This window comes from Haliotis rubra, unplaced genomic scaffold (assembly GCF_003918875.1).
Source record: "Haliotis rubra isolate DU_JTF1 unplaced genomic scaffold, ASM391887v1 Scf550, whole genome shotgun sequence".
Taxonomy (NCBI): domain Eukaryota; kingdom Metazoa; phylum Mollusca; class Gastropoda; order Lepetellida; family Haliotidae; genus Haliotis; species Haliotis rubra.
Window position 1 is genome coordinate 699,838 of NW_025767247.1, and position 18,656 is coordinate 718,493.

Here is an 18,656-nt window from a genome sequence, read left to right on the forward strand (position 1 = left end):
AACGTGAACTTTGTATGTAGCAGGTGTGTGTATTTTTATACTTGTTGTATATGTTACCTTTGAATAAATATCTATTGGCAATGCAAGGTGAGGGTTTATGTAGTCTTCAATGAAATAGTTGCTACAACCAGAGCCATAAGCAAGAAGGCTGGACGAACCATGGACGTTCTAACTGTGTACCCATCAGTCAAGGCCTGATCCGTAATGGCGATACATACAGGCACTGTAACGAGACAACACAGCCACTGTTTGCAGTGATACGTTTATAGTAGTAGCCCATTGTATGCCTTGCCGGATACTTGGGACGATCCCTTCTGCTACACGGAGAGCTGAGCCACGTAATGCCGAGCGTCATGCCGGCAACAATGTTAACCGTCTCTAACCACCCGGGGACATACGGCGTCCTCGGGCACTTGGACACCTTCTGGTAGCAGCAGGCGGGGGATACAGTTACAACAACCTGCATCTTATAATGTCGATGTAATTACGTGACTTCAGGTTACAGATATATACTCCCGCCAGCCACAGTAACGTGACTCTGTATTTTCCGAATACAGCAATGTACATACTACTTATATACCGCCATAGAGATGAACTGGTCATGATGATCCATGGAAGGTAAAAGGCCTTACACAGATGACACCCCCACAATGCAGAGATGAGAGAAACAAACGATCTAATCCCAAGCTCAACACACACTCTCGTAAACAAAATCAACAACGTTCACTTTCTGTGAAAGAGAGGGGATGACAGTACCACATCATCTCATATTCGCTATAAAATGTAATTTGTTCACCGTGCGACACAGGTCTGGTTGCAATGCATGCTAAACACCCCGTCTTCCATACTCCCCCTCCCCGCCCCCCCCGTCCTCCACACTCACCCCCTCATCCTCCTTTCTTTCTCACCCAGCACCGACTTGAGCTGCCAGGCGTCTCATCACCGTACACGTGTAATGCAGCCGCCATGACACCTTAGCGGACTTGTTGATTACTTTTAAATATTGCATGTTTCATGGACCTCGATAGCCAGTTGACTAACCATTGATTAATCGTAAGTCGGAACAGTTACACTGGGAGCCTTGGGTCCCGCATCCCCGGCAGGTCCCGTTCTAATAGCAGGACGTATACATAGAGTATCGCAACACCTCGTACTATCAACATGTTACCATCAACTAACAGGACGTATACATAGAGTATCGCAACACCTCCAACTATCAATATGTTACCATCAACTAACAGGAAGTATACACAGAATATCGCAACACCTCCTACTATCAATATGTTACCATCAACTAACATGACGTATACACAGAATATCGCAACACCTCCTACTATCAACATGTTACCATCAACTCACATGACGTATACACAGAATATCGCAACACCTCCTACTATCAATATGTTACCATCAACTAACATGACGTATACACAGAATATTGCAACACCTCCTACTATGAATATGTTACCATCAGCTAACATGACGTATACACAGAATATCGCAACACCTCCTACTATCAATATGTTACCATCAACTAACAGGAAGTATAAACAGAATATCGCAACACCTCCTACTATCAACTGTATGTTACCATCAACTAACAGGAAGTATACACAGAATATCGCAACACCACCTAATATCAATATGTTACCATCAACTAACATGACGTATACACAGAATATCGCAACACCTCCTACTATCAAGATGTTACCATCAACTAACAGGAAGTATTCACAGAGTATCGCAACACCTCCTACTATCAACATGTCACCATCAACTAACAGGAAGTATACATAGAGTATCGCAACACCTCGTACTGTGACCATGTTACCATCAGCTAACAGGAAGTATACACAGAATATCGCAACACCTCCTACTATCATCATGTTACCATAAACTAACAGGAAGTATGCACAGAATATCGCAACACCGCCTACTGTCATCATGTTGCCATCAGCTAACAGGAAGTATACACAGAATATCGCAACACCTCTTACTATCAACATGTGACCATCAACTAACAGGAAGTATATACAGTGTATCGCAACACCTCCTACTAGCAATATGTTACCATTACTTGCTTGGCAACGAAATATGAACCTGTGTCAAAACGTAGCATCTACCGAATAAAGAAGTTGTTTATCCATAAAGTTTGTCTGCATATTACTCCCCAGCTTGTAAACAATGCCACTCAAAGAAGACATATTGTCAATATCTGGTATACCAAGCTGCAGTAGCTTCCCTGACCCTTCTCCTCACTAACTGTGTCAGACATTGAACCTGACGTTGACATATGAAGGATGCCTCTGACGTATCCCGCCACCCATCATGTCGCAAATATTCTGTATGGGACTTGCACTCCTGGTCAGCTAACAACGAGATGCTACCGCCTCTTGACGTAGGGATCACCAACGACAAGTGCACGATGTTGCCCAACATTGTCGTCCACGAAGACTGGCCTTGTGGTCAGAGGATGGTCAGCGAAATGTGGTATAACAACCTTGCCTAGGATGGTTAGGTTTTGTCTGGTCGTCACATGGTCCAGTTTGCCGCCATGTGAGAGACAACGCCTCCACCCTATGAGTTGTCTCCCGTTGTCGACTGCTGATAGTCCTTAACATTTTTACTATACTGATGTTTTCTGGTCAATCGATGGATGCCAACCAACATGTCTTGCAATAGCCCTCAGTGATATGCCGGCATTCTGCACACAAGTACCAATAACTTGCCATGATTGAGCAGTTGACAGTTGAGAAGGCATCATATTTGCTTATCAACAAAGCACTCAACAGATATTCCAAGTTAATGATCTACGAGGACAGTTTACTGAATCTTGATGTTTGATGTATGCCGGGTACACGTATTGCACTGGAGATGCCCACGACCGAAGCACGTGCATATATGGGCAAGGACCTTTACTGAACGTGGACCAGCAGTAGACTCCTCCATCTTGATCTGTTGTCACGCCCCAGTTAACCCTAAGTTTGCCGACATTTACTTTAGATCTATGAATAACTGCATAAGTATTGACTGTCGACGAGAGGCACTGGGTGGAGATTTGTGGCAGTTATATTAGATGTACACGTATAAGTAAATATCGATGAGAGAAGTTCGATGAACGACATGGGTTGTTTTGATCATGGTCTATATGAAATTTGTCCTGACAATACGGCACATTTGCTGAACCACAACCAAAAACAACCCGTAGCACAAGGTTACAATACAATATCTCACCAACAAAAGACGGACACAATGAACGCCCCTGTAATTGAAGAGGGGATAATATTCTGTTGTCAATGCCGCCTGTCTTGTCTGTGGGGTATTCATCTCGACCACCGATATACACTAACCAAACTCAAACCTTACATGCGGGATCTCTCACCTCAAACAGTTCAAAGATAGCCAGTAACTATCATTAGTACACTGTGTGGCGTGCAAACACAGGCCTGTCTCACTCGTCGCTGTTGTAACCCACGTATGATGTGTATCCCGGTGTTCGTGTCAAAAGTCTGTTCGTGATCAGTGAATATTATCTTGTACTCCATCTACACAGGTGTTCATTAGACGAGCTTCTCAGGCAGCCTACGGTATTGATATTGTACCTGGTGCTAATCGATAGTCCATTACCCAACGCCTGCTCAAATAGGACCCAATATACGGGAAGACATTGTTTCATATGGGCCTCAGGACTGGAAGGTAGGTGGAAGGTTTGTTGCTTCCTGAGATCTTCGGCGTTACAAGAGTGGATTTAAGATTCAGGATGTAACTCTGGCTTGATGATGGCTGTGCCTCCAACGCCATCGTAACCATCACCAACATCAACTATGTTTTGCGGAATCAGGCTTCAGTGTTGACGTACAGTTTCAAGGCATAGGTGGGGGTCTATCGGGGGCACTTATCTCTGTGTATTGGGACACTTACCTCCGTGTATCGGGGAGACTTATCTCCGTGTATGGGGGAGACTTATCTCCGTGTATTGAGGAGACGTATCTCCGTGTATGGGGGACACTTATTGCCGTTTATGGTGGACACTATTCTCTGTGTATCGGGACACTTATCTCCGTGTATCTTGACACATATCTCTGTGTATCGGGGACAAATATCTCCGTTTATCGGGAGACCTATCTCCTTGTATCTGGACACTTATCTCCGTGTATGGGGGACACATGTCTCCGTGTATCGGGGAGACTTGTCTCAGTGTATCGGGGACATTTATCTCCGTGTATTGGGGAGACTTATCTCCGTGTATCGGGACACTTATCTCCATTTTTCGGGCAGGCGTCTCTCCGTGTATGTGGAAACTTATCTCCGTGTATGGGGGACACTTATCTCCGTGTATGGGGGAGACTTATCTCTGTGTATCAGGATACTTATCTCCTTGTATCAGGACACTTATCTCCTTGTATCTGGACACTTAACTCCATGTATGGGGGACATTTATCTCAGTGTATCGGGGAAACTTATCTCCGTGTATTGGGACACTTATCTCCGTGTATAGGAGACACTTATCTTCGTGTATCGGGACACTTATCTCCGTGTATCGGGGACACTTATCTCCGTGTATTGGGAAGAGTTATATCCGGGTATCGGGGAGACGTATCTCCGTGTATCGGGGAGACTTATCTTCGTGTATTGAGAGTGTCCACTGGTCGAGAATTAGGGAAAGAATAGAGTTTAGATTTTAACTCTAACTTACCAAGTACTAAATGGAACTGCTCCACGCTATCTCCAAGCCCTTGTCTCACCCTACGTCCCACCGAGGAATCTCAGATCTGCCGATCAATCACTTATTGTTGTGCCTCCATATAAACTCAAAACTTTCGGACATAGATTCTTCAAACATTCAGCTGCTTGCCTGTGGAACTCTCTCCCTACAGACATCAAATCTGCTCCCGCTCTCTCAAGTTTCAAATCTCATCTAAAGACATTTCTTTTTCTTCGCTACTGACTGTCTTGTGTTTGCGCTTAGAGCATGGCCAAGTGTTGTGGAGTCAAGCGCATTACAAATGATCTATATTATGATCTATATTATCTCCGTGTATCGGGGAGACTTATCTCCCTGTATCGGGACACTAATCTCCGTGTATGGGGACACTTATCTCCGTGTATGGGGGAGACTTATGTTTGTGTTTAAGGGACAGATATCTCTGCGTATCAGGGAGACGTATCTCCTTGTATTGGGGACACTTATCTCCGTGTATGGGGAACACTTATATTCGCGTATCGGGACACTAATCTCCGTGTATTGGGGATACTTATCTCCGTGTATCAGAAACACTTATCTCCGTGTATTGAGGAGACTAATCTCAGCGTATTTGGAACACTTATCTCCGTGTATCGGGACACTAATCTCCGTGTATCAGAGACGCTTATCTCCGTGTATGGGGGACACTTATCTCCGTGTATCAGGTACACTTATCTCCGTGTATCAGGGACACTTATCTCCGTGTATCAGAGACACTTATCACTGTGTATAGGGGAGTCTAATCCCTGTGTATGTGGGAGACGTATCTCCGTGTATCGGGACACTTATTCCCATGAATCGGTTCACTTATCTCCGTGTATGGGGACACCTATCTCCGTGTATCGGGACACTTATCCCCATGTATCGGGACACTTATCTCCGTGTAAAGGGACACTTATCTCTGTGTATCCTACTTGCTAGCAATGCTTTCATGTTTCCTGCATCACTAAGGTCCGTCTGGGGCCCCCATTGTGTCCAAATCATCAGTGTTGTAGCCACGTCAATCAGTCTTCGAAGGGAAGACGGCGACACCTCACACGCTACAGGCACATGGAAGGAGATAGTGTCTCCAGACCCATGGTTGCTATGTATGGCAAGAAGGCATATGGTCTACTTTCTGTTACTGTACGCTGACGACTTCTGAAGACGTCCCTCGCCACCGGTCGATGTCGTACTCACAGATTTCAATTGTTACCATAACGTTTGTTTGCCTTCTCAATGACTGCGTAATTACAAGTATTGATCAGTTGTGTATAGAGAGCGACGCGCTGGGGGAACTGGGTGGTCTCTGTATGATAACATCAGTATCAAACAGACATTTCAATATTACTTTTCCTGCCTGATACCTTGAAGATTCGTCACGCTTGACAAACGAGCTGCACAATACACACTCAATCAGGCAGCGATTGCTGGAGTTAATCCGTGAAGTAGAACCATGGCGTTAAGCTCGGGGACGGGGCCAACTGGTCATATGTTATGCATCTACCCACGGATTGAGAACTGAAATACTCACATCTATTACGAACCTAGCTACGCTGGTCGGTTGTCACGTGTGTGCTGGATGTGTTCCAGGTGATTGGTTCGAGGTGGGCTGCTGTGTGGTATCCAGGTCTTCTGTCGGCGGCCACCTTCCGGGAACAGCGTCTCCGGGGAACGCTGTTTGTGAGCAGCCATCAGTTGGAGGGAACACTGGAGGGACTGTACGTCAGTGTGTACAAGGTAAGGACACATGATAGCACGACGTGGAGTATGACAGAGTTCCCTGTTGAAGCTATTGCTGTCTATGTGATTAAACCAACACTGTGATGCATTAGTATTACTAGAGGAGATTGGATTCAAACTGACACGAGCCATTTACATGGGTACCTACGGGCGAAGCATGAATGTCCCAGTTATTCGCACTAGTCAGTTTCATGTTATTACACAAAAAATCTACTGTTAAGGAAAATCATAGTGTGTATATCCGTATTTGGTTCACTCGGAGCAGGTTTAATGCTTGAGAGTTTCCCAGGCCTGGTTTGTACCCCTTGACTTCCGTGTTTGTATCACTTGACGTCCGTGTTTGTAACCCTTGATGTCCGTGTTTGTATCACTTGACGTCCGTGTTTGTACCCATTGATGTTCGTGTTTGTACCCCTTGAGGTCCGTGTTTGTACCCCTTGACGTCCGACTTGCCTGTATTACTTGGTGAGGAAATATACTTGGATAAACAGGTATTGTATGGCAAATATAATGAGTATACCTTGACATAGACACTTTGGTACAACATAATTAATATACATGGATATACACATGGATTCTTAGGAAAATATGGACAAGACACCTGGAGAGGGGCTTATGCATAATATTCCGGACATAGCCATGTGATACGTGGTATGATGTAGTTAATATACTGGGACACAGACATCTGATACTTGATAGAATGTAGTTAATATACCGGGACACAGACATGTGAGGTAAGGTGAAATTGGGTTTAACATCGTGCTTGAGAATATTTCGCTCATATGACACCGTGCATGAGTGTGTATATGTATGTGCGGCTGCTTGTACTAGCCCAGACTTAAGCTGGTTTTATAGTGCTAACCCACCGATATACCATACCGCAGTGAAGCATTAATACCCGACTCAGACTCATTATACTGTCTCCGAGCCGACCAGTCCTTGTTGTACCCATAAAGGCCGAGCGCTAGGCTGGGACCAACAAGTACCATATTTTAACGTCGTTTGGTATGAGGCGGTCGGGGATCGACCCCTCGACCTTCCGCTCTCCCGGCGGACGCTCTAACCACTACACCACGGAGGCGGTCCATAGACATGTGATACGTGGTATGATATAATTAATATACTGGGACATAGACATGTGATACGTGGTATGATGTAGTTAATATACCTGGACATAGACATGTGATACGTGGCATGATGTAGTTAATATACCTGGACATGTGATACGTGGTATGATGTAGTTAATATACTGGGACATAGACATGTGATACGTGGTATGATGTAGTTAATATACTGGGACATAGACATGTGATACGTGGTATATGATAGATTAATATACTGGGACATAGACATGTGATACGTGGTATGATATAATTAATATACTGGGACATAGACATGTGATACGTGGTATGATGTAGTTAATATACTGGGACATAGACATGTGATACGTGGTATGATGTAGTTAATATACTGGGACATAGACATGTGATACGTGGTATGATGTAATTAATATACTGGGACATAGACATGTGATACGTGGTATGATGTAGTTAATATACTGGGACATAGACATGTGATACTTGGTAGTTGATATGTAGATTAATATGGAGGTTGAATAACTTATAGTCATGATATAGACGCTGACAATGGGTGTTGAAGAATCAAAGTGACACCTGATAGAATCATAGAGAGAAACATCGGGTGAACCATGAGAAAGAAACACAGGGCGAAACAGGGGAGAGAATCATAATGTGACACATGAAAGAAAATATCACAGTTAAAATGGGGAGAATCTTAAAGTGAGACATGAGTGACAGTCATAGGGGGAGAATCTTAAAGTGAGACATGAGTGACAGTCATAGGGTGAGAATGTTAAAGTGAGACATGAGTGACAGTCATAGGGGGAGAATCTTAAAGTGAGACATGAAAGAAAATATCACAGTTAAAATGGGGAGAATCTTAAAGTGAGAGACGAGTGACAGTCATAGGGTGAGAAACTGGGGGAAGCATGGCAGGAAGCATAGTGTAGACATAGTGGGGAATTATCAGGTGAAACATTGTTTGAAATATTACAATTAATTAGAAGGATTACCTCAAAGTCACCGACAGTATACGTAATAGAGACATGACTCAAACCCGTGGTCCCCCAAATCACCCCCCTCTTTGTGCATCCCACCTTTGTCAGCCCACCCTGCCTCTGTCATTCCACCCCGCCTCTGTCATTCCACCCCGCCTCTGTCAGCCCACCCTGGCCGTGTCAGCCCACCCTGCCTCTGTCAGCCCACCCCGCCTCTGTCATCCCGACCCGCTTCTGTCATCCCACCCCTGCCTCTGTCATCCCACCCCGCCTCTGTCATTCCACCCCGCGTCTCTGTCATCCCACCCCGCCTCTGTCATTTCCACCCCGCCTCTATCAGCCCAACACGCCTCTGTCAGCCCAACACGCCTCTGTCAGCCCACCCCGGCCGTGTCAGCCCACCCCGCCTCTGTCATTCCACCCCCGCCTCTGTCATTCCACCCCGCCTCTGTCAGCTCACCCCGCCTTTGTCAGCCCACCCCGCCTCTGTCAGCCCACCCTGCCTCTGTCAGCCCACTCTGCCTTTGTCAGCCCACCCCGCCTCTGTCAGCCCACCCCGCCTCTGTCAGCTCACCCCACCTTTGTCAGCCCACCCTGCATTTGTCAGCTCACCCCGCCTTTGTCAGCCCACCCTGCATTTGTCAGCCCACCCTGCATTTGTCAGCCCACCCCGGCCGTGTCAGCCCACCCCGCCTCTGTCATTCCACCCCTGCCTCTGTCAGCCCACCCCGCCTCTGTCAGCCCACCCCGCCTCTGTCAGCCCACCCCGCCTCTGTCAGCTCACCCCGCCTTTGTCAGCTCACCCCGCCTTTGTGAGCCCACCCTGCCTCTGTCAGCCCACTGTGCCTTTGTCAGCCCACCCCGCCTCTGTCAGCCCACCCCGCCTCTGTCAGCCTCACCCCGCCTCTGTCAGCCCACCCCGCCTCTGTCAGCCCACCCCAGCCCTGTCAGCCCACTCCTGCCTCTGTCAGCCCACCCCTGCCTCTGTCAGCCCACCCCGCCTTTGTCAGCCCACCCCGCCTTTGTCAGCTCACCCCGCCTTTATCAGCCCTTCACCCTTCTGTCAGCCCACCCCGCCTCTGTCAGCCCACCCCCGGCCCTGTCAGCCCACCCCGGCCCTGTCAGCCCACTCCTGCCTCTGTCCGTCCATCCCGCCTCTGTCAGGCCACCCCGCCTTTGTCAGACCACCCCGGCCCTGTCCGCCCACCCTGCCTCTGTCAGCCCACCCCGCCTTTGTCAGCCCACCCCGGCCCTGTCCCCCCAACCCGCCTCTGTCAGCCCATTCCCACTTTGTTAGCCCACCACGCCTCTGTCAGCCCACCTCGTCTTTGTCAGCCCACCAGGGCCCTGTCCACCCAACCCGCCTCTGTCAGCTCGCCCCGCTTTTGTAAGCCCACCCCCCCATCTTTGTCAGCCCACCCCGCCTCTGTCAGCCCATCCCCCTCTGTCAGCCCACCCCGGCCCTGTCCGCCCACCCCGCCTCTGTCAGCCCATTCCCACTCTGTTAGCCCACCCCACCTTTGTAAGCCCACCTCGCCTCTGTCAGGCCACCACTCCATATTCTAAGAACAATGTATGCGATCCCCGTCTGCGTGTAATTGGGCACATATAGATGGTGTATATTTACAACTTCACCATGCATTACAACTCACACAAAGCTCTCCTGGCAACGATATGAAGATTTGTCTTTAATCGTATACCATCGATCACTGATATTGCTTGTGGACACTTGACCATTACAAACATAATACAATCAATTTCGGCCGGACCTGGAGATCAAGAGCGACATGTGTATGTAAGATATTTAGGTCGGAAGAGAGATATTTGAACTGGTTCTGACAATATAATTAATGTATACAGCTTGAATTGCCATTTGCCAAACACTTGACATTTGAAGGGGCGCTCGTGATACAATAGAGGGTTAGGTGGGTATGGATGTCAAGACGAGGCCTCGACAAAACCAGGAAATGGCGTGAGGCAACAGCTACTATTCATTTTGCCATAGACGTATTAACAATACACACTAGTTAACTTTTGCTTGCATGGAAATAATTAGATAAGTACGTATGTGCAAACCCCATTATCACCCGCTTGCAGCAGAACCTGCCCAGGTAATCACTGAAGCCCAATCAGCCACCGTCAGGCTGAAGTGAGGTTCCTGTATTGATTATATGCGAACTATGCTTGGTTCGGGCCAGAGGTCGAGTATTCAGTTGCCCGATGTGGGGTACTCATCCGATTTCAACTCGTCAACACGTACACTCGGTGGGACTGACAACACGCATCCGCCAGGAGGTAGCTCATTCCGTTCATGTTTAAGTCTGCCCTCTTCTCTTATTGATGACCGTGAACACAATATGCTCCCACAGCCTCTCCACGGGGGAATGAGGGATACCACTGCAAGCATCAGTACGTAGGAGACACACACTCCATTGTTGACATCCACGCCGTTCAGTGGCAGTTCATCAGAAGGGTGACATCAACACCGTTCAGTGGCAGCTCATCAGAAGGGTGACATCAACACCGTTCAGTGTCAGTTCATCAGAAGGGTGACATCCACGCCGTTCAGTGGCAGCTCATCGGAAGGGTGACATCAACACCGTTCAGTGTTAGCTCATCAGAAGGATGACATCCACGCCGTTCAGTGGCAGTTCATCAGACGGGTGACATCCACGGCATCCAGTGGCAGTTCATCAGAAGTGTGACTTCTGGGGATGTTTTGCGTCGCTGGAAAGTTGCATTTTCTCATCAGTGGGATGTGTTCTTACATTAACAAGCATTGAAGCAGGAAACACTTATGTGGGGTTATGTTTGGATATTCAGCAGGAACAGACAGCGACCTTTAGAAGGCCTGGTCGGGAGTGTAACTCACGCGGAATTAGCATCACGTGTCTACACGTGTCTACACGTGAGACTATTCCTACTGAGATATTAGATTGCTCTATTCAGGGGAGATGAGGTTGAACACTACACCGAGTAGAAGCTCAGAAAGTCCCTGCCAGTAGTGATTAAATCTGTAGTTTACTGAGACAATTTAATCCCAAATAAACAATGTCTGACATCTGATGACTTTCTGAAAGGTGTATATATGTGTTAGATGATCTGCTCATACACCTATCATCCATAACACTGAACATTGGAAATGTTATCACTCTGCTATATTACTGCTTCATTGCATTTGTGTGATGTCACAGTGTGTCCTCGGTGTGTGATGTCACAGTGTGACCTTTGTTTGTGACGTCACAGTGTGTCCTCGGTGAGTGATGTTACAGTGTGTCCTCGGTGTGTGATGTCACAGTGTCCTCGGTGTGTGAGGTAACAGCGTGTCCTTTGTGTGTGAAGTCACAGTGTGTCCTAGAGGAGTGATGTCACAGTGTGTCATTTGTGTGTGATGCCACAGAGTGTCCTCGGTGTGTGATGTCACAGTGTGTTCTTGATGTGTGATGTCACAGTGTGTCCTGTGTATGCGATGGCAGTGTGTCCTCGGTGTGTGATGTCACAGTGTGTTCTTGATGTGTGATGTCACAGTGTGTCATTTGTGTGTGATGGCAGTGTGTCCTAGGTGTGTGATGTCACAGTGTGTCCTCGGTGTGTAAAGTTACAGTGTGTCCTGTGTGTGTGTTGTTACAGTGTGTCCCCGGTGTGTGATGTCACAGTGTGTTTTAGTGTGTGATGTCACAGTGTGTCCTCGGTGTGATGTCACAGTGTGTCCTCGGTGTGTGTTGTCACAGTGTGTCTTCGGTGTGTGAAGTTACAGTGTTTCCTCTGTGTGTGTGTGTGTGTTGTTACAGTGTGTCCCCGGTGTGTGATGTCACAGTGTGTCTTCGGTGTGTGATGTCACAGTGTGTCTTCGGTGTGTGATGTCACAGTGTGTCCTCGGTGTGTGATGTCACAGTGTGTCCTCGGTGTTATGTCACAGTGTGACATCTGTGTTACGTCTATGTGTGTTGGGTGTTGTGATGTTGTTTTCAAGCGTGCTATTGTCTCACCATAAATGTGATTGTTAGCGCAAAACTGCTCATGTCTCATCTAGTGGTTTGTCCCGGCCTACAGATGTAATAGCAAGTTTAAATTTATAGTAAATCAGCAGCCACTACCCAGACTCATCAGAGCGGCCAGCGGGTCGGCCGTTGACCTGTAACACTGGCCAGTGGAAAGACCACGACGACATAAGGCGATGTCCGACCAATCGTTCTGCCGTCGTCAGTCCATTACAAACCAGTAGCAGAGTATCTCTCGCCAGCCGGGTGTTACACACATGCGTGTAACCAGGAGAGCAGAGCCCTCCTCTATTGAGGCAAATCAGTGTACTTAAGTGTAACCATGCCAGGATATTATGGGAGCTTGAGGTGATTAAGGATTTAGGGTATTAAGCCAGGATTAACCCGTCAACAAGGGAGGCGTTGAGTAACGTTGACGTCATGCACGAAACATCTGTGTAGCGACTGAACTAACGACAGAGGGAGAAACTGGACGTATAATGTGTTCCATGTGGAAGAGAGTGAGCTGCTATTCTGCTCTGTGTTTATTGTGTGTTGCAACTGTGATCTATCCGCCGCTCTGTCTACCCTGTTTCAAAACTTCTATATGTTGTGTTGCTTGGAACTTAGTGCTGTGTGTCACGGAGGGTGTTGTGTGATGTCTATTGTGTTGCATGGCATCTACTGTGTTGCATGACATCTATTGTGTTGCATGACATCTATTGTGTTGCATGACATCTATTGTGTTGCATAACATATATTGTGTTGCATGACATATATTGTGTTGCATGACATCTACTATGTTGCATGGATCTACTATGTAGCATGACATGTATTGTGTTCCATGACATATACTGTGTTGCATGGCATCTACTGTGTTGCATGGCATCAACTGTGTTGCATGACATCTACTGTGTTGCATGACATCTACTGTGTTCCGTGGCATACACTGTGTTCCATGACATCTACAGAGTTCCACGGCAAACATTGTGTTGCATGACATCTATTGTGTTGCATGACATTATTGTGTTGCATGACATCTATTGTGTTGCATGACATCTGCTGTGTTCCATGACATCAACTGTGTTCCATGACATCAACTGTGTTGCATGACACCTATTGTGCTGCATGAAACCTATTATGTTGCATGACATCTATTGTGTTCCATGACATCTATCGTGTTGCTTGACATCTATTATGCTGCATGACATCTTCTATGTTGCATCACATCTATTATGTTACATGACATCTACTGTGTTGCATGATATATATTGTGTTCCATGATATTTACTGTGTTGCATGACATCTATTGTGTTGCATGACATCTATTGTGCTGCATGACATCTACTGTGTCACATGACATCTAGTGTTCTGCATGACTTTTATTGTGTTGCATGACATCTACTGTGTTGGATGATATATATTGTGTTGCATGGCATCTGTTGTGTTGCATAACATATATTGTGTTGCATGACATCTATTATGTTGCATGGCATCAACTGTGTTGCATGACATCTACTGTGTTGCATGACATCTACTGTGTTCCGTGACATATACTGTGTTCCATGACATCTACGGCGTTCAATGGCATACATTGTGTTGCATGACATATATTGTGTTGCATGACATCTATTGTGTTGCGTGACATCTATTGTGTTGCATGACATCTACTGTGTTCCGTGACATATACTGTGTTCCATGACATCTACGGCATTCAATGGCATACATTATGTTGCATGACATATATTGTTTTGCATGACACCTATTGTATTTTATGAAACCTATTATGTTGCATGACATCTATTGTGTTCCATGACATCTATTGTGTTGCTTGACATCTATTATGTTGCATGACATATACTGTGTTGCACGATATATATTGTGTTGCACGATATATATTGTGTGCATGATATTTACTGTGTTGCATGACATCTATTGTGTTGCATGACATCTACTGTGTCACATGACATCTATTGTGTCGCATGGCATCTATTGTGTTGCATGACATCTATTGTGTTGCATGGCATATATTGTGTTGCATGACATCTATGTGTTGCATGGCATATATTGTGTTGCATGACATCTATTGTGTTGCATGATACCTACTGTGTCGCATGACTTCTATTGTGTCGCATGACATCTATTGTGTTCCATGACATCTATCGTTTTGCATGGCATGTATTGTGTTGCATAACACCTTATGTGTTGCATGACATCTATTGTGTTGCATGACATCTATTGTGTTGCATGACATATATTGTGTTCCATGACATCTATTGTGCTGCATGACATCTACTGTGCTGCATGACTTCTATTGTGCTGCATGGCATCTATTGTGTTGCATGACATCTACTGTGTCGCATGACTTCTATTGTGTTGCATGACTTCTATTGTGTTGCATGGCATCTATTGTGTTCCATGACATCTATTGTGTTCCATGACATCTGTTGTTTTGCATGGCATTTATTGTTTTGCATAACACCTTATGTGTTGCATGACATCTATTGTGTTGCATGACATCTACTGTGTTGCATGATATATATTGTGTTGCATGATAGTTACTGTGCTGCATGGCATCTATTGTGTTGCATGACATCTACTGTGTCGCATGACATCTATTGTGTTGCATGACATCTAATGTGTTGCATGATATATATTGTGTTGCATGATATTTACTGTGTTGCATGGCATCTATTGTGTTGCATGACATCTACTGTGTCGCATGACATCTATTGTGTCGCATGACTCCTATTGTGTTGCATGACATCTATTGTGTTGCATGACACCTACTGTGTCGCATGACTTCTATTGTGTTGCTTGACATCTACTGTGTTGCATGAGTTCTATTGTGTTGCATGACATCTATTGTGTTGCATGACTTCTATTGTGTCGCATGACTTCTATTGTGTTGCATGACATCTATTGTGTTGCATAACACCTTCTGTGTCACATGACTTCTATTGTGTTGCATGACATCTACTGTGTCGCATGACATCTAGTATATTGCATGACTTCTATTGTATAACATGACATCTACTGTGTCGCATGACTTCTATTGTGTTGCATGACATCTATTGTGTTGCATGACTTCTATTGTGTTGCATGACTTCTACTCTTTTTATGCCATATACTGTGTTGCATGCCATCTATTGTGATGGATGCCATCTATTGTGTTGCATGCCATCTACTGTGTTGCATGCCATCTATTGTGATGCATGGTATCTATTGTGATGCATGCCATCTACTGTGTTGCATGCCATCTATTGTGATGCATGCCATCTACTTTGTTGCATGCCATCTATTGTGATGCATGACATCTATTGTGTTGCATGCCATCTATTATGTTGCATGCCATCTTTTGTGATGCATGCCTTCTACTGTGTTGCATGCCATCTATTGTGATGCATGACATCTATTGTGTTGCATGACATCTATTATGTTGCCTGCCATCTTTTGTGATGCATGCCTTCTACTGTGTTGCATGCCAAATATTGTGTTGCATGACTTCTGCTGTTTTACATGCCATCTACTGTGTTGCATGACATCTATTGTGATGCATGACATCTGCTGTGCTCTGATATATAGTGTGATGTTTCATTCAGTGCTGTGTGACTCGCGCTATTACCTATCACTGATCCTGTCAAAATGTGTATTTCTACTGATTCCATGCTGTGGGCGTTTACAGTGTCAAAGACACTCCAGCCACAAACCTGGCTACCAAAAGTAGAAGATCAGGTTACGTATTTTTAGAAAGCACTCACCAACGAAATCAACTATTCAAATGTTTGCCACCAGCATCCTTAGATGGGCGGCTAACTGTCACAAGAATCTAGAACCATTCGAATGTTACGTTGTTCAAATCACGTGTTTTGTTGCAGATGATGGTTCCCGTGCAGTGTATCGGTCAGCTCTGTGAGTGTCACGTGGTATGAAGGCAATGGATGGGGTGAAGACCTATTACTTCCCGAACATCACCACCACTGCTGTCCCGAGAGTCGCCTCTATACGTCCAGCCGTGACCACGGTCAGCTCGTGCGTCATCGATACCCCCCGCGATGACGGTCAGAGACAACGAGAGACCCTTTGGTCATTCCAGAAACAACACCGGGGAGTGAAAGGTCAAGGAGACACCCTCCCCAACATTCCCTTCCGGTTGAGGTCAACTGAGATTGAAAGTCAAGGAGACGTTAATTTTCTGGATAGTTTCATGAGTGGGACATTCACGGACGGTTCGCTGATGCGACAGTTGACCCGAACCCGGACTAACCTACAAACAAGGGACGCAATACCGTCACTGAAGGGCGAGGTGGGGGTGTTCGGAAAGGGAATAAACATTCCATTGACCAAATCTCTGAGATTATGCTCGAGAGAAAAGCGCAAAGGTCGACACCATAGTTCAGGCTTCACCACAGAGAGGCTTCCACGCATGTCAGGTCAGAACGAGTCTTGTGACGGAATCAAAAAGACGTCCTCCGAAATGGACGTTCGTCAGGAGATCCCAGGCAGGCCGCCGTCGAATATCAGTGATGGGGACAGTAGTTCACTGGTGGACGTTAACTCGGACAATATTGGCCACACGACTCACTGCTCGACAGACACCCGCCGGACACTCGCCGACATCCTCAACCGCCACGACAACTCCCGCTATCAGGATCTCAGCCGGAAGGCTTTAGAGGGCTCCTCCTTCAGTCAAACAGTCCCGACAAGTGTTTCTAATTCCGGACCCAATAAACAATGGATAAACAAATTTGAAATGAAAATTGTTGATGGTGATGCGTATGACAACTTCGCCAGGACCCGCAAGCCCGACAGTGATAAGGACACGACAAAGGGGGACTCGAAATCAGTTAAACGACCTTACAATCAGCGATCTTCTGACCTTGAGCTGTTGAAGCCGTCAGAGGTAAACTGTAATACTGTTACTCAGAAAGACGGAAGCCCAGTCCGTAAAATAGCTGTTGCTACGAGCAAAACAACCAAACATACAAAGCTTAGATTATCCCTGTCAAACAGTAGATCCATTGAATAAAAGCTTTCATTGCTGCAGTTCAACAAAAATATGTGAATTGTTTACAATCTGGGTATCGGCTTGGACTATGTCTTAGTCTATATGGGGGTGAACTGATTATAATCCGGGTATCGGCGTAGACTATGTATAAAACAGGTACGGGGTATTTCTTATCCGGGTATGAGGTAAACTATTTATCATCTGGGTATGGGGTAAACTAATGAATTGTCCGGGTATAGAGTGGACTGCTTATTATCCGGATATGGGGTCAACTTTATTATCCGGGAAGGGGGTAGACTAATTCTTATCCGGGTGTGGGTTTAGAATATTTATTATCCAGGTATTCATCATCCAGGTATCCGGGTGTGGGTGTAGACTATCTAGTATTTGGGTAAAGAAGTAGGCCCTTTATGTATGTAGAATATTGATTATCCGGGTATGGGGAAAACTATTTATCTTCCGGGTGTAGGTGTAGACTATCTAGTATATGGGTAAAGAAGTAGGACCTTTATGTATGTAGAATATTGATTATCCGGGTATGGGGTGGACTATGTATTATCCGGGTATGGGGAAGACTATTTATCTTCCGGGTGTGGGTGTAGACTATCTAGTATATGGGTAAAGAAGTAGGCCCTTTATGTATGTAGAATATTGATTATCTGGGTATGGGGAAGACTATTTATCTTCCGGGTGTGGGTGTAGACTATCTAGTATATGGGTAAAGAAGTAGGCCCTTTATGTATGTAGAATATTGATTATCTGGGTATGGGGAAGACTATTTATCTTCCGGGTGTGGGTGTAGACTATCTAGTATATGGGTAAAGAAGTAGGACCTTTATGTATGTAGAAAATTGATTATCCGGGTATGGGGAAGACTATTTATCTTCCGGGTGTGGGTGTAGACTATCTAGTATATGGGTAAAGAAGTAGGCCCTTTATGTATGTAGAATATTGATTATCTGGGTATTGGGTAGACTATTTATCTTTCGGGTGTGGGTGTAGACTATCTAGTATATGGGTAAAGAAGTAGGCCCTTTATGTATGTAGAATATTGATTATCTGGGTATTGGGTAGACTATTTATCTTTCGGGTGTGGGTGTAGACTATCTAGTATATGGGTAAGAA

The 18,656-nt window shown here is 45.6% G+C and overlaps 2 protein-coding genes across 3 annotated transcripts; both read left to right on the forward strand.

Moving 5' to 3' along the window:
• The first annotated feature begins 2,380 nt into the window (after nt 1-2,380).
• On the forward strand, nt 2,381-9,840 carry LOC124253762 (vegetative cell wall protein gp1-like). The gene is made up of 3 exons (XM_046687587.1): nt 2,381-2,476; nt 6,317-6,444; nt 8,652-9,840. The coding sequence occupies exons 1-3, from the start codon at nt 2,381-2,383 to the stop codon at nt 9,838-9,840; spliced, it is 1,413 nt and encodes a 470-aa protein (XP_046543543.1).
• LOC124253768 lies at nt 3,568-17,629 on the forward strand. 2 transcript variants are annotated; one of them, XM_046687595.1, is made up of 3 exons: nt 3,568-3,696; nt 6,317-6,463; nt 16,402-17,629. In XM_046687595.1, exon 3 carries the CDS (start codon nt 16,452-16,454, stop codon nt 17,550-17,552), a length of 1,101 nt encoding a protein of 366 aa, XP_046543551.1. In that variant the 5' UTR covers nt 3,568-3,696; nt 6,317-6,463; nt 16,402-16,451; the 3' UTR covers nt 17,553-17,629. The 2 variants fall into 2 exon arrangements, with proteins under 2 accessions (XP_046543551.1, XP_046543550.1); XM_046687594.1 differs by lacking the exon at nt 3,568-3,696 and having other exon boundaries at nt 6,157-6,463.
• The last annotated feature ends 1,027 nt before the right edge of the window (nt 17,630-18,656 follow it).